This window comes from Erythranthe guttata, chromosome 4, assembly GCF_056151865.1.
Source record: "Erythranthe guttata isolate IM_541 chromosome 4, IM_541, whole genome shotgun sequence".
NCBI classification, from domain to species: domain Eukaryota; kingdom Viridiplantae; phylum Streptophyta; class Magnoliopsida; order Lamiales; family Phrymaceae; genus Erythranthe; species Erythranthe guttata.
This window is the reverse complement of record NC_142536.1, coordinates 5,771,029-5,788,308: the sequence shown is the minus strand read 5'-3', so window position 1 is coordinate 5,788,308 and position 17,280 is coordinate 5,771,029. Positions and strand designations below refer to the sequence as shown.

Below are 17,280 nucleotides of genomic sequence, written 5' to 3'. Positions count from 1 at the left end.
AAAAAATGTTTTATTGAATCAAAATATTCATTTGTTTGTGATTTACCTACATATTCGCTGAAAATCTTTTGTGCACACAAGATTGCTCGTAATTTTAATTATATCGTCCGATTCTGAGTTGATAAATATCTTTATCTCAAATCTACTTTTAACTCTGGACATTGCGGCGTACAGTTGCCTATCCACCCTAATATTAACACTAATATTATACTAACAACAACTACTACTACTAATACTAAAACCAACATTGATAATACTAATACCAATACTAATATTAATACTAAAACCAACACGAATAATACTAATATTAATACTAATCCTAATATTAATACGATGATTAATACTAATAGTTTAATACTAATATTAATATCAACACTAATATTAATAATAATACGCCACTTCTAATACGAATATTTAATGTTTAAATTAATACGCCAATACTAATAAGAAAATTAATACTAATACTCACACTAATACTAATACTAATAATAATACTAATACTAATGCTAATGCTAATGTTAATGCTAATGCTAATACGCCAAGACTAATATGAATTTGAATACTAATAATAATACTAATAATGATAATAATAATGATAATAATAATGATATTAGTATTGATATTGATACCGATATTAATATTGATACGAATATTAATACACATACTGATACACATCCACATATTGATATTGATACTGATACCGATACCGATACCGATACTGTACTAATATTATTATTAATACTTATACCAATACTAATATTCATACCAATAGTCATACCAATACTCATATAAATATAGATATTGATACAAATATTGATACTTATATTGATATTGATATTGATACTCATACTCATACTGATGTTGTTATTGATAATGATACTAATACTGATAGTGATATTGATACTAATACTGATATTGATACTAATACTAATACTAATACTAATACTAATACTAATACTAATACTAATACTAATACTAATACTAATACTAATACTAATACTAATACTAATACTAATACTAATACTAATACTGATATTTATATTGATATTGATATTGATATCGATACTGATATTGATACTATTAATGATACTGATACTGATATTATACTGATACTTATACTGATACTGATACTGATATTATACTGATACTTATACTGATACTGATACTGATACGAATATTGATACTGATATTTATACCCATACTTATACTCGTACTCATACGCATACTCATACTCATATTCATACCCATACTCATACTCATACTCATACTCATACTCATACTCATACTCATAGTGATACTGATACTAATATTGATATTGATATTAATACTGATACTAATATTGATATTGATACTAATACTAATACTAATACTAATACTAATACTAATACTAATACTAATACTAATACTTATATTAATACTAATATTAATACTAATATTAATACTAATACTAATACTAATACTAATACTCATAGAGATCTTCCTCAAATTTCAGTTTGCAATCTCAACAAATCCGTAATCAATACCTACTTCATAAAAATCAATATCGTAATATTGTACGTCGATTTCTTTTCATTGGAATATCAAACCATTTTGTTTTAGGGAAAGAGATAATTTCTCTAAAATGTTTTTAATGATCCAAAGAATACACACACATAATGTCCTCGTTGGATTGACAACATCCATTTTCACATATGTATATTTTACTATATATTTCGCACATTATTTTTAATGTGTTTTTTTCATTCCCTGACCAATGTAGAATTTTTGCTATATAATTTATATATTTCTCTAGTTAGTATAGGTTTTTCTGCAAAAGCATTACTTCTAAATTCTAACATGCTTGCACAAATAATTATTCCTATTTCAAAACATGCAAAATAAAATATTGTCACAAATACATCTAGGCACAATGTTTCTAATATATCATAATATTGGAATTACAGTGAATGAAGAAGGGTGAATATAATGTCATGTACATAAAGATTCAAAAGATTAATAGCAAAAAATCATTATGAACGTACAAACTAATAATATTTTACGTAAATATTAAAAAAATGATAAAAATAAAAGAATTATTACGATACGTACAAATTAATATTGTAACATGAAAATATAAAACTAAAGAAGATTTATTTAAATATATTCAACAAATCATATAAGAATCTCTATTACAAATAACGAAATACATACATGAGTTACTTTAATATTTTTTTATTACATTATCACCTTCATTAAACTCAACTTCTTCTTCATCGAAACTAAACTTACAATTATTGAATGTATAATCAAAGATGGAAAACCAGAAGTAAAAGTTTTTAAAATCCATCCATATAATATATCTAAATCATATATTTGCATACACAACGCCACAATGCTTCTCTCTTGCGGACGTCGCCGCATATAACACACACGATGTTATTCATGGTTCTGAAAATTAAAAAGAAAGCAAACAATGATTCGTTAGATTATTATACATACGCATACATAATAAACGTATAACGTAATAAACACTTGACGATAAATAAAATGCTTCAAAGCGAGCATGCACATCGCACAATAGTGATCGCATTATAAAATTATAAAACATAAATATGAAAAAAAAAAGCTTTAAGGCGAGGACCTTGGTTTAGCATGATCATAACAAAATGTGTTGATAAAGAATGAGATAAATGAGTTTGTGTTGATGATATTTATACTTAATTTTCACATACTAAATAAGTTAATAAAATAACTTTAAGCAAACAATATATTTTATTATTTGTTTGTGTTACTCGGTTAGAACAAATCAAACAAATTCAAACAATTAGAATTAATAAGAATCCGAAATTATTGAGATGCATAATAAATAAATGCGATTGTTAGGGGTTACTAAAAAAATATTCAAATCACATGTATTGATTTGACTATAACATTAAATAGTAATGTATTAAACAGAATCATAAATAACATAACCAAGGAAACATAAAAAAAATAACCAAACAATCAAATCAATTAATCTACCTCGTAAAAATTGGCTAATGGATATAATTAACAAAGACAAATTAAAGATATGAAAGCATGGCTTTTAAAATATTACCACTTTTACGTGTTTATTAGGTACAAAATATTATGCTCATAATTTATTTAACATAATACACACATTGATTTGATACAGTAATAAATAGAAACCTAAGTAATATCAATTTGTATATAACAAAGGCAAACATAACAAAAAATAAATAAACAAATAAAATCAAGTGATCAATCATAACCTTAAAATTAATACTTTTAATAAGAATATCAAACAAATCGAATCAAGTCATTAATTATATCTTTAAAATCAATACTTTTCATAAGAATATCAAACAAATCAAATCAAATTATTATTTTATGTTAATGTAAGACATTATTTTTTTTCTTCTCTAAAGTATAATTTGATATGCAAAATAATCATTACAAATACTTATGTTACAACATTATCGAAAAAAAATTCATAATGAAAGATGCGAGGAAAATTAAATAAATAAAATAATTTATATAATTAAAAATTATTAAAATAATTAATTCGTAATAAATGTAATAACAAATAAAAATCTTGTTAATAATGCATTTTATTAATTAAATAATTCATTAAATACTTAATGGAATAATATTGAAATATATTACTTATATATATACCATTTATTAAATTATTTATGATAATTTAAATATATTTCATTCCATTAATTGATATATTACTATTCCATTAATATATGTATAATTTCCTAAGATTGAGTATCTAAAAAGGACAACTCGATACTACATTTTATTCCATTAATTGACATATTACCATTCCATTAATATGATAATGCATTAATAAAATAAATTAATGTAAAATTATAAAACAATATAATTACTATATGAATTAGTGATGATATATTAGCACTCAAGATTTCAATGTAGTTAAGTGAAACAAATCAAGAAAAAAATACGAAACAATTAGTTTCCAAAACAAAAAACGACAGGTGATCTAACTTTACACAAATTAAAAAATGAAATATACAAAATTTTAAATAGCGAAATTGCATATATAACCATATACTAAATGAGCTTGATGAAACAATATTAAAAATAATTACAGACATATATAAAGAATAGAAAATTGTTAATTACATATCATGTTTTACATTTATCACTTCGATGACGGTCCTTTAAGGAATGAAAAAAATGAGTATTTTTTCTTGCACAATTCATATGAGATTCACAAAATTATTTCTATTCCTTTGACGCAACCGATGTCGTCACACGTAGCACATAGGTCGATGTTATCCATAATATCTACAAAAATAACATAAACAAACAACAAATAACATGTTAGACTAAATACATGTATATGTGTAAATAACCATTAGACACATTCATTATATCAAAATAATGAAATAAAGATCATGTAAAACTATGAATATATGAACAACAAAAAAATACAACATTTACCCTTTGCAGCCATTTCGGGCATGACCTATTTTTTTATTTTTATGTGAGTGTAAAATTCGAGTAGAGAGTATGAGTGAGTGAAATGGATTGGAATGAGGGGTATTTATATATGAGTTTTATATAATAAAAAAGTAAAGAGTAAGTTATTATGGAAATACACATTTAATGTTATAATCTTAACCAATTATTTGATTAGATATTTTCCATGAATTAACCATATGAATCAAAACCAATCAACTTAAATAGGTAAGAAATCAAATTATATGACATAAAATTGGGGAATTGATTGATAATTTATAGTAAAAAAAATATTTGAAATTCAAAATTTGGAATCCGAAAATTTAAATTTCAAAATTTAAATGTTGTTTAGTTATTAATATTTATAAAATTAAATTAATACATATACATTAAGTTGGAAAAATATTAAAAAAAAATCCATGTATGGTGATTAATTAATTTATTGGTATATTGATATAAGTTATTAATGATTTGTAAAAATAATAATTATTAGTATTATTATTTTTTTTGAATATTATTAGTAAAAAAAACTAAATTCGAAAATATATATCATAGGAAAATGAGTGTTCTATTTAAAAAATAAAGACATTCGAAAAATATATTTGGAAACACCATTTGAATTGTCTTTCGGAAAATTAAATTAAAACGTGAGATAAAAACAATTAATTAACCGTGTATAAATAATTAAATATAATTATGATTATCTCGCTATAAAAAAATAGTGTGTAAAATATGATATAAAAAATCGAATACTCGTTAAAAAATTGAGTGTTCTGAATTTTAAAAAAAGAATAGACGAAAAATATAGTTCAGAAAATTAAAATTATAAAAAGTATAATATTTTTAGAAATGTTAGGATATTAAATTCCTGAAATATTATATATAAATATGTGGTAATTATTAAATGATTGTGTAAATGTGAAATAGGAAAGAACTTAAAAACATACCAAAATAAAAATGTCACATAATCAATTGAAGAATCCACCTCATCAATTGAACTCCAACTAAGCAATTTTGATAAATGACATCATCATTTGCCACATGTCAATCATTGAGGGCATAGATCCTCTTTTTATATTATATATAGATAGATTGGTGATTTGATATTTTATTTGAAATAGTAATTGACAAATATAATGCATAATCCGGTTTATAGTTCGAAACATATTATATAATAAATAGTGTTTTCGAAATATACTTTAAAACTACTGCATTTAGAAAACAATTTATTGTCCTAACAATTGCGGGCTGGAGATCACAAAAAATTTAGAAAACAACAAATATGCTTTAAATTGTTAATATATACTGCATTTAAATTATTAAATTTTCAAATTTCAAAATATTGCATATTTATTAAATAGTATAATTATTTTTAATTTGAAATATGGTATAATAAAAATTATATACAAAAAATATTGTATATTTATTAAATAGTTCAATTAAAAAATAAAACATTTTTTTATTATTATTTTTACGGGAATGGATATTCGAATATTCTAAAATATTGAAAATTTAAAAAAAAACAAAAAAGAAAACAACAACAACATATTCCTATATTCTAATATTTTAGTATTTAAAAAAAATTATGAAAATTATTTGAATATTCGTAAAAAAATTGAGTTTCATGAATTTTTTTCAATAAATATATTTTGAAATACCGAAAATATAAATAAGATTTTTTTTTATTTCGAATTTATAAAAATATTAAATTTGGAAACAATATATATACATGTAGTAATTATTTAATGATTGTGTAAATGTAAAATAGGAAAAAACTTAAAAACATCCATAAATAAAAATGACACCTAATCAATTGAAGAATCCACCTCATCAATTGAACTCCAACTAAGCAATTTTGACAAATGACATCATCATTTGCCACATGTCAATCATTGAGGGCATAGATCCTCTTTTTATATTATATATAGATATTAATAATTTCAATATAGTACATTAATCTGCTATGATAGTATATTACGGTTATAGTAGTGATATGAAATTGTGTTACAAACAATATACCACTGAAATGACAAGAACATTGAGAACAACACCAACGTAAAGTATTCCACATAACCAATAAAATAGTACATTAATAATCTCATAATTTCAATCTAGGGTTTTGATTAAATACATAAAACACATCATAACAAAATCAAACCAATATGTCGAGTTAAAAAACTCTAGTACATTAATAATCTCATAATAGTATAATAAAATGAAAATGGTAATATCATACGGTATTCATAATAGTATACTACTGTATTACAACGGTTTAACACTTAACCGAAGTTACCGAGCCATTACATCGTAAACACCTCTTTATAGCAACCAACCCACCAAACCTCAACAAAATCCGTACGAAATTCGCCATCGAAAAAACCTAAAATCATGAAACAAAATTAAAAATGCAGAATACTAAAAAATGATTAAATAGACTGCAAATACATTTGAATGATAATACATTAATATCATCAAAAATAAACTTAAAATGCAAAATCCATATGCTAAATTAAAAAAGACTATGAACTATATTTTAATGTACTACCCAACACACTTAAATCGGCTGTTATAAACAAATAAACCAACTATCGATCGGGAAAAAACATGAACTCGACCACAGCGGACAATTATTCGGATTATTGCATAAACCAACTACGAAGCTCATATAAAACAACTCTGGTCCGATCTGCGTGAACCATCCTCTTCTAACTCTGTCAATCCTCTTCAAAACAAACATCATCGGCCAAAAAAAACGATATATATATGACGGAATAATTTTGTTAAAAAACGTTCTGCTTAATATAATCAAGTATCAACACAATTCTTAAAAATTTCTAACCACCGTACACGACAATCATGGACATTGAGCAAAAAATAAAAACGAATAACGCATTCATACCCGCTTAACAACGTCCAACAACAAACGCTCAAAAATCGATCCTATTTCCACGACGGTGCAGAAATCTTCAAAGACGATAAAACCCACTGGAACGATGAAGAGAATCTTCAAAAAATATTGTACACGATTTGATACAACGGCCAATGATCTCACGTAAATTTATTCCGTGATTTTAGGCAACGTATCAGCAAATCCAAATCACGTATTAAAGGAAATAAATGTCGTTTAATAATAAAACAGGGGTATTAAAGGGAAATTATATAATATATTTTGCCAAGTTGGCAAAATTGGGTGTATCTCAAAAAGGGGAAAAAAAATTGGATCTACCTCATTAGAAAATATGAATAAGGGGGTTTTCCCTAATAAACCCTAAAAATAAAGGTAAATTAAAACCAACCCTGATGTATGGTTAAATTACAAAAAAAACCATTTTGTTTGGATAATTACAATCACCCCTTAACTATAAATCTTCTTACACATTCACCCTTGCGGTTTCAAATTTAGTGGAATCTTCTAGATTATAAGGAATATTCTCAATTTTGTACTCGTTTTATCTCATTCGAGCTCCACATTTTGAAGTAAGATGATCATAAGATGTGTTTTTTGGCTTGTATATATCATATTGTGGTGCATCAGAAACTGTATTTTTGCACAAAATGAGTAAAAACTAGAGCATTTTACGGAATCTAGATGATTATGTTGAATTTGACACCATAAGGGTGGAGATGTAAGAAAATTCATAGTTGAGGGGTAGATGTAATCAAAACAGATCATACCTCAGGAGTGGTTGTAATTTACCCTAAAAATAATTAAGGTTCCACCTCCAATTTACTATTTTGATAAATCAAGTCGTTGTAGTTGGATTGAAGGGTGTAAATGAGTTGAAGCAGTTCGTAAAACTTGATAAGCTTGCTTGAGTTCAGTTCCTAACGAGGTCGAGCTCTAGCCCATTTTACGAGCCCGGCTCGTTAACTTTTTAAGTCTGGGCAAAAAAAGGTAAAAAAATACTTAACGACTTATTTTGTGAAATAAATAAAAATAATAGTCCTACCGGCACAAAAGGGTGCCTCCACGATTACTGTTTGTAGATTTTATTCCTATCCCACTAACTAAAGTTCAATAAAAATTAAAAAGGTCACTTGTACATAAAGTTTATTTTCTTAATTGAAATTGATAAGTGGGGTTTATTGGTCATTATTTTTAAATATAGAAAACAAATTAATAAGTAACCATGCAAATTGAAATGAAAATTTTGTTACAAAATCAATTTTTTTATACAAATAAAAATCACTTTATTTTTCAATTTTTTGTATCTTTTTTTCTTTTTCATAATCACTTTACCAACAACATCTTTACTCTTTAATCTTTACTCTTTACACATGATTTGTTTTTAAGTATTATCCTAAAACATTTTTTTCTCAAAATAGAAATAGAAATGTAGACCCAATAGATTAACCAAACATTAACCTATGTTTCTTTATCCATATTGTCGAATGCATGTTTGTTCAATTTATATTTAAACAAACACAACTGAAACACTATAAGTTGTAACTTACGAAACGAAAAGACGCGTCGAAACTTGTTTCGTCACATGCTATATTAATAAATCGAACTCGAACAAACTTTAATTCTAACAAGAAAAATCTCAAATATTCAATAATTGAATATGAATTTTCAAACAAAAACCAAATGAACTTTAAACAGCCCAACTGGATAATTGTCTTATCTTGTGTATGTACCTGTTTCCAATATTTTTTCCACATGTACACTTTTCTCCCTATATATATAATATCCTTCATCTATCCAATCCATGAACATAAAATAATAACTAATAAATAAATAAATACTCCTGAAAAACTAAATTAAATAAAAAAAAAATGAATTCAATTGCTTGGCTTTTGGTCTTGTTATGCAGTAGCAATTTACTTGCAAGTTATTCGTCATTCTTAATTTCGTCGAAGGAAGTTTCGGTTTCGGTTTCGGTTTCAGATCTATATTATGAGCATGGTGATAGAAATTTTATTTTATTTTAATTTAATTTAATTTCCATTTTTTAAATGTTGTTTTTTTTTTTTTAAATCAGTTTTTCCTTCTACTGTGAATGCAAGTTCTGGTGGTGGAAGCGAAGTTACGGCGCCGGAGAAGATTACGACGTCGGAAAAGGGACAGGGTAAAGGTTCCTACGGCGGCGCAAACATAGTTCACCGCCGGCCCGGCCAGAAAAGTGCTGCAGTTTTGTATGCGCCTTGTTTCTTCACTGTTGTTGGTTTCAGCTTCTCTCTGCTTCTTGCTTAGTTCTTCTGCTTTGTATTATTATTATTTTTATTAATTTATTTTTCCTTCTTTTGTATTATTATGTTTTTGTTGCGTGTTTGGGTTTTGAATTTTTTTATGGATTTGATAAACGTGTGGTAGTGAAAATTGCATCAATTTTGCACTATCTAGTACTTCATTTCTTCTTTGGTTTCAAATTATCTTTTGAGTTTTTCTTTTCTCATTTTAAAATACCAGTATTGAATTAATTCATTATTTTTTTTCTTTATTTGCCCTTATTATTCTGAAATGCTACTAAAATAGTAATCCTCACAAGTAGAAGTAGCAATCAATAAAAGAATTAGTTGGGAGAATACTTAAGAGGATGTTTGGCTAGGTTAATAAATTGTTAAAAATAGTTTATAAGATGTTTAAGAGTTTATAAGTTTTATTTTTCAAATGTTTGGTAAATTTAAAATAAAAAATCTTATTTTTTGAAAAAATGAGCTTCTAAAGAGCTTTTAAGATTTTTTTTTATAAAGTACTTATACCGCACATAGTTTTAAACTTGTTATTCAAACACTTTAAAAATTAATTCTAAAAATAAGACGTAATTCCTTATCAGATCTTAAAACAGCTTAGTAAGAGTTTAACTACTATTTCAAATAAGTTTAGCCAAACGGAGTCTAAATCGTACTACATATCTTTTTCTAAAACCAACAAAGATTTATTAATGTAATCAATATAGGAACTGAAACCTTGACTAAAACCTTAAACGACAGATATTTTGAAAATTTTGAAAGAGTTGCGAGTAACAAAACAAGCATCGACAAATTTTGAAATAAGACCAAAATACTCTCAATAATTGGATTTGAAATGTTGCCAAGGTAGAGAAAGCTACATCATATTAGATAAAAATTTGCTTGTAAATTGTTAATTATTAGCTAAAACCCTGGTAAGAAAAACAGGATGAAAACAGAGTTTAGGCATATCCCAAATTCTTTAACAGGCTTAAGTTTTTTTCCGACACAAAACTTGTCCGAAACATACTACATATGTATATATACATACACATCAAATGTCATAGAGCAGCTTCTCGAAAACCTTCATATGCTCCGCCTGCAGAGAAATCGCCACCGACAAGCTCCCGTCGTTATTAGGGCTCGGCAATACGAAACTCAGCCCCTCGTACGCAATCCCACCGGGCCCCATAAAAATAGGCCGGCCCCACCCGAAATCCGCATCGTGGATCGGGAGCCTCACCCAGCTCGTGATCCCGAGGTTCGGGCACTTAAACGTGTGGGCCCCGCGGACGAGGGCCTTGAGATCGGGCTGGAGCTCCAGGTAGTCCAGCGCCGATCTCAAGTACCCGTCGTCCATCCGGGCCAGCGCGTCGTGGATCTTGCCGGCGGCCACCCAGGCGGGCCCCGCCTCGAGGTCGCCGGATACCGCCACGGGCGTCGCGGTGAAGATCACGTTGCCGAAGTAGCCCGGCGGCAGGGCGGGCTGTAAGCGGGCCCGCCCGTCGGTGGCGATGTACAGCTTCGTCTCCTGATCGCCTGTCAGCCCGCGGGCCATGCAGACGGAGCGCCAGACATGGCCCGCGAGCATCTCGTACGAGCTGTAGCTGACTGTGTTGCCGCCGTCCTTTGACTTCGCCTTGAGGGCGACGATTTGGTCCCGAGTCAGCCGAAAAATCGAGACGGCGGCTTCTTCGGCAGGGGGCGCGGCTTTGCCGCCGCCTGAGGTGGGCTGAGGAGTGAGAGTGGCGGCGGATTTCATTGCCGGCGGAGGCTGGTACTCGATGTGCTTGAACTGCGGCTGAGGGGGGTCGCGGGCCCGGAGGAGGGTCCGGTCGATGAATGGCTCGAGGGCGAGAGGTAGCCCTCGAGCCATATCGGACCATGCGTTGATGAAGTGGAGACCCGAGAATCCATCGGCCACGTGGTGCTGCATTCCTACTCCTAAGGAAACGCCGCCGCATTTGAAATGTGTCACCTGAATACAAACTTGGATTTAGAATTCTGATAGTTAATTAGTTGATGCAATTCAAAACAAAGATTTAATAGTAATAAAATTTTCATTTGATTTTAATTTATGCGTACTTAAACCTTGTAACTCATAGAAGTTATAAACTAAGAATATTCAGTACATAACTATTTTGAAGTGATTAAGAACGATGAATTTAAAATTAGAGAAACTCGATTTTTTCTATAATAACTAAACTTTTTTCTAGAAAAAAATAGGCAGAGAAAATAATCAAAGAAAAAGAACCAAAACATTAAAAAAGAATTAAAAACAATAATAATTATAATTAAAAATGACCAAACAAAAAAGGATTACGTGCTAGGTAAAATTTATCCATATTCTCCACTTCTAAGTCATAACTCTTAATTAAAGAGGTTTCATATTTTAAAAGTCTATTAATTAAGTTAGCATCGCAGCCCACTTTTTTTTTTTATTTAATATACCATGTGATTTTATTTATTAATCAATGGCATTCGATTTCCTTAATTAAATAGGTAGTTTTGTCCAAGTTCCAAACTCTTCTCCATAATGACATAATAAAGTCTTTTTGGTCAAAAATAAAATGAATAATAATATGACCCCCTCTTGTTCCTTACTACTTAATGAGTAATCACAATTTGATAATTGATATAAATATAATTTAATCTTTCTCACATCCTTTTTTCTTGGTATTATACTTAATGAGACCCAAATTCTATTTGTGTTAAGAGTAATGACCTGGGTTCGGAATTGGTTTATATTATGCTACACCAGGTGAAATACATCGAGAGAAATTTATCACTCATAAGTACACAAATGCATAAATATCCACATTGGTGTGTGTATTTTAACGGTAAAAATCCACCATGTAACATTCACCATGCGTAGGTAACATAGAAATAACCGTCGGAAACCTATTAAAAATTCTACTACAAATTGGTGGGCCGTAGGATTTGAACTCTAGATCTCTACCCTACTTGTGATGTTAAATACCAACTTGTCTTACAAAAAATGATACGATCAGATCTATAGGGTGAAAATCGAACAAATAGAACGAAAATTAGCACTTTAAAAAATAGTACTTTCAAGTTTCAAGCATATGGCACTATATGTGCTCCCTCTTTTTGTGTTTTTCACGTTAACTTGTTAATCACAACTATGAGTTGACTATATATGCATCTTTCTTAGTTACTTCCTTTGGAACAAGTAGATATACTAATATAATTACATGATACTCCTTCAAATCTTAATTTAAATAATTTATTTTTGGTATTATAGTAATCTTTTTTATGTGAAATTACTAATTACTTCCTCTATTAAATATACATGAATTTTAGAGAGAAAAAATAAATGCAGTTAATGGACTAAAATACCCTTTCTTACTATTTCTTCGTCTAGTAATTATCTCTCCATTAATCATACATGCCAGAAAATATGAAAAAATCTTAAATAGTAAATGATGCAATAAATGCAAGATTTAATTATAAAAGATTGAATTAGTGAATGCATTTCGTAATGGCGCACGTGGCAAGCACGACTATTGCATATACGAACAGAAAATAATAATACGGCATTTTTTTCATGACGAATAGCATATTTCAATTAACACACACCTACAACACACCTGTAACACCAGCAGCGGATACGTCGAAATCCCCTGCGTATAGTCCACCGCCGGAATCAGGCGGCGGAGCTCCAGCGTCGGAGCAAAATCCCCGTACTCTTCCACCTGCCCATCGGACTCCGCCTCCACGAAGAGCACCCCCTCGGCGTTGCAGTCGATCTCGATCCGGCCGTCCTCGTCCCTCTTCAGCCGCCCCGCCATTGGGTAGAACGGCACCAGTGCGAGGCCGAGCGCCGCCTTGAGTACGCCGGCGTCGAAGAAGTCGGCCGCCCCGGTGGGGCGGTAGAAGTAGACGCTGGGTGTGTGGAAGTTGGGCACCACCAGATCAACGTTGGAGTTCCACAGGCTGACCGCCGGCGTCGCCGCCGCCGGCGGCACCAGCGCCGATCGCTTCACGTCGATTTTCATGGTGGTAAAAAAAAAAATCCCACGTTCTGATTAATGAAATAAATACGAGAAATAATTTTTTTTTTTTTTTTGCAATATTTTTCTTGCAGGATCTTGATGAATTGTATTCCGGCGGAAAGTGGCGGCGGCGATGGTGGTGGAGGAATTGTTATAAGTGGATTAAGTTTTAGAAAGAAAGAAATGAAATTGGAGGGTTATTATATAATAATGTTGAAGGGGGGGTTTACCTACCGCGCCTAATGATGACGACTATTTACCAATTTGCCTTATCTATATATTTGCCAACTTTAGAAATTAGGATATATATATAAGGATAAAAAGTAAATATAATTGTAACAAAATTGAAAAATTGGAAAAGGAAATAATTTACCTAAGTTGTTGAGATGGTGACCAAAAAAAGATTTTAACCCACCATACACACATTATACATTACATACAATCGCTATTTCACCCCCCACCAACTCAAATTGAACTTTTTCTTTGCACCCAATTAAGTGGGGCCCATCCATTTTAGGGATGGATGAGTACTAGATGGATTTCCATCATGAAACCAACAATTTCTTGTCTTCTTGGTCACCAAATAATATATATATTTATTATCAATTTATCAACTTGAAGAAAAGTAAAGGGTAAATTATCAATTTATCTTGTCTTCTGAGTTATGGTTCAATTAGAAAAAAAATTATTCGTATTTGAGTAATTGCAATCATTTCCTTTAATTATGAATCTTCTTATACGTACGTCTTTATAATATAAAATTTAACAAAATCTTATAGATTATGTGGAATATTTTCTAGTTTGTATATTCGTTTTACGCAAAAATGCAGTTTTTGATGCATATGATATTTATAAGCCAAGAGACACATAATATGATCATCTTGTTTCAAAATGTGGAGATCGAATGGTGTAAAACGTGTACAAACTGTAGAATATTCCACATAATCTTAAAATTTCCACTAAATTTGACATCGTAATGATAGACGTGTAATTAGAATATTCATAGTTGAGGAAGTGATTGTAATTAGTAATTACCCAAACATGGACTAATTAACCCGATTATGAAGATTTTTTTTTCTCTCATAATTTGATCTTACCTCAGAGGTGACCGTAATTTACCCAAGAAAGATATACATCTAAACTCAATGAGAAGCTTTATTTAATTAAACTTAAAAGATAGTAGAAAAGAGCTAGTGGTGATATCATTTTGTTTTAAGTGGAATGGACAAGAAAAAAAGAAGAGCATTAGATTAAAATAAATAAAGTAATTAATATTAGGGTATTTTAAGATACTATAATAGATGTGCCTAAATGAGTTTACTTTTGCCCATTAATTATATTTAATTAAAATTAATCACAATGCTAATAAGTCCATTATAGCCTAAGAAGGGGAATTGAGCTATAATTATGCAGCCGTAGAATCTCAAATCTACAACAAATTCTCCCACATCGGTTTTCTATAAGAAACTCTCGTTTCGACCTCAACTATGAATAAAAAATTATTTACTCGATTTTGAGGTACTTGATCACTTACTTACTACAAGATTTACTAGCTTGTTTATACTCTTGATTACGAGGGTAATCATCTGAACAACCCCGACGAATCACCTAACGCAAATTTTCATTGTACTTTGTCATATTGCCTAACCCTACATTCCTATATATAATCTTTATGGTCAAAACGATAACGACTAGAATTATTAATGAGTAGTAAAATGAACAAGGTTAATGAAAATAAATAGGATTATATACTAGTGTTTAATGACTTGGACGATCACATGAAGTGATGACTTGTTGTGATTTAAAATTATATTTAATTAATTCCGTTGAGAATAATTTAATCTAGGAAACATGCAAATGCACAAGCTTTTGCGGCGAATCACAACAAGCCATGTGTCCTTGGTGGGGGGGGGGGGGGTAGGGGTTGGGGGTGGGGAGAAGGTCACATCTGGGGTTGGTGAAAGTCTGCTTATGCGAGGCTGACGTCACTATCCTTATGACCAAACATACACAACATTTACCAACCCCACTTTCGAATTTCAATCTTGAATCTCCAATGATTCGGTGCAACTTGTCAATCACTTTTAATTTACAAATTCCTATCATCTTATATACATCTCCCCTGATCCTATTTCATTAAATTAAGGGTAAATTACAAACACCCCCTGAGGTATGGTCAAATTACAAAAACACCCCTCTTATTTGGATAATTACAACCACCCCCTCAACTCCTCAAATTTAATGAAATCTTCGAGATTATATGGAATATTATCACTTTTGTACCCGTTTTATCTCATTCAAACTCTACATTATGAAGCAAGATGATCATAATATGTGATTTTTAGCTTGTATATATATCAGTTTTTGGTGCATCGGAAACTGTATTTTTACACAAAACGAGTACAAACTAGAGCAAATTTCACGGAATCTAGATGATTATGTTGAATTTGGCACCATAAGGGTGGAGGTGTAAGAAAAAATCATAGTTGAGGGGGGTAGATGTAATTATCCAAACAAGAGGGGGGGTTTTTGTAATTTGACCATACCTCAGGGGTGTTTGTAATTTACCCTTAAATTAAATATAGTATGTGCCATTGAATGTGGGATCAACAATAATATTTGATTTATCCATATTGTGCCTCTAACTTTTTTCATTTTATAATATATATATATATATATATATATATATATATATATATATATATATATATATATATATATATATAAAATATCTTGAATATCTAATTAATAACATACAATTTATTACTCCATCTGTTTCATAATATCTGTCTCTTTTGAGAATTTTTTTTGTTCCATATTATCTGTCACTTTACAATTCCAATACTGCATTAATTGCTTATTTTTCAATTTTACCATTATTAACTCCATAGCACTCTTCATGCATTAATTAATAAACAAGGGTATTTTGGTCCATCAGTATATATTTTCCTAAAATCAAGACATATTTATTGAGATTCTTAAGATTTGTGCCAAGGTGAAAAACGACACCTATTTAGGAACGGAGGGAGTATATCCATAACCATAAGTAACCAACCCCACATAAAGTTTATGATACATGACATGGTGATATTGTTGGAAATCATCTACATGTATAACACAGCGAAATTATTAAAAGACAAAAAAAAAAAAAAAAAAAAAGAAAAAAGAAAAAACACTACCATGCAGTTTTTATGAATTCAAATTCATCTATAAGAATAATGAAATAGCATGTTTGATTGTGTGTTTAAATTTAGAAGGGCCGCTAAATCGAGAAATTTCTCAATTTCGAAAGTTCACTTGAAATTTATAAAAATGGTTTCCTTTTTTTCTTCTAATTGATAATCGACTATTAATAATTTCAGATTAAATCATATTGGACTTCGATGTAGTTAAGATTAATTAATTAATCTTAGTTCATCGTATTAAGGATTCCTCTCCACAAAAAAATGTGATCCTCAATGGTTCAGGTGTAAACTAGTTGTGGGCCCACAATTCATTGTAAATAGAATAACTCTTTATTCAATTATGAACTTGTCCCAAGTGTCCCGAAATATAGTTTAATCTCAATTGCCGACCATATCGGTCAATGGATCATGATTGACGTCTAACAACTATGTATCAT

The 17,280-nt window shown here is 29.6% G+C and overlaps 1 protein-coding gene and 1 long non-coding RNA gene across 2 annotated transcripts; both read right to left on the bottom strand.

Moving 5' to 3' along the window:
- Positions 1–6,717: 6,717 nt before the first annotated feature.
- On the bottom strand, positions 6,718–7,452 carry LOC148770988 (uncharacterized). Its single transcript, XR_016031006.1, has 2 exons — positions 7,370–7,452; positions 6,718–6,850 (listed from the first exon to the last, which is right to left on the bottom strand). It is a non-coding gene; the product is annotated as an uncharacterized LOC148770988 (long non-coding RNA).
- A 3,004-nt stretch (positions 7,453–10,456) lies between these two features.
- Positions 10,457–13,941, bottom strand: LOC105972227 (shikimate O-hydroxycinnamoyltransferase). The gene is made up of 2 exons (XM_088816690.1): positions 13,254–13,941; positions 10,457–11,620 (listed from the first exon to the last, which is right to left on the bottom strand). Exons 1-2 carry the CDS (start codon positions 13,659–13,661, stop codon positions 10,697–10,699), a joined length of 1,332 nt encoding a protein of 443 aa, XP_088672816.1. The 5' UTR covers positions 13,662–13,941; the 3' UTR covers positions 10,457–10,696.
- Positions 13,942–17,280: the final 3,339 nt, after the last annotated feature.

What these genes read in the sequence shown, in the direction of transcription:
- LOC105972227 (XM_088816690.1), bottom strand. Translation starts at nt 13,661, where the DNA reads ATGAAAATCGACGTGAAGCGATCGGCGCTGGTGCCGCCGGCGGCGGCG. An exon ending in ATCCGCTGCTGGTGTTACAG is followed by an intron (nt 11,621 to 13,253) that starts GTGTGTTGTAGG and finishes GTTTGTATTCAG; the next exon opens with GTGACACATTTCAAATGCGG.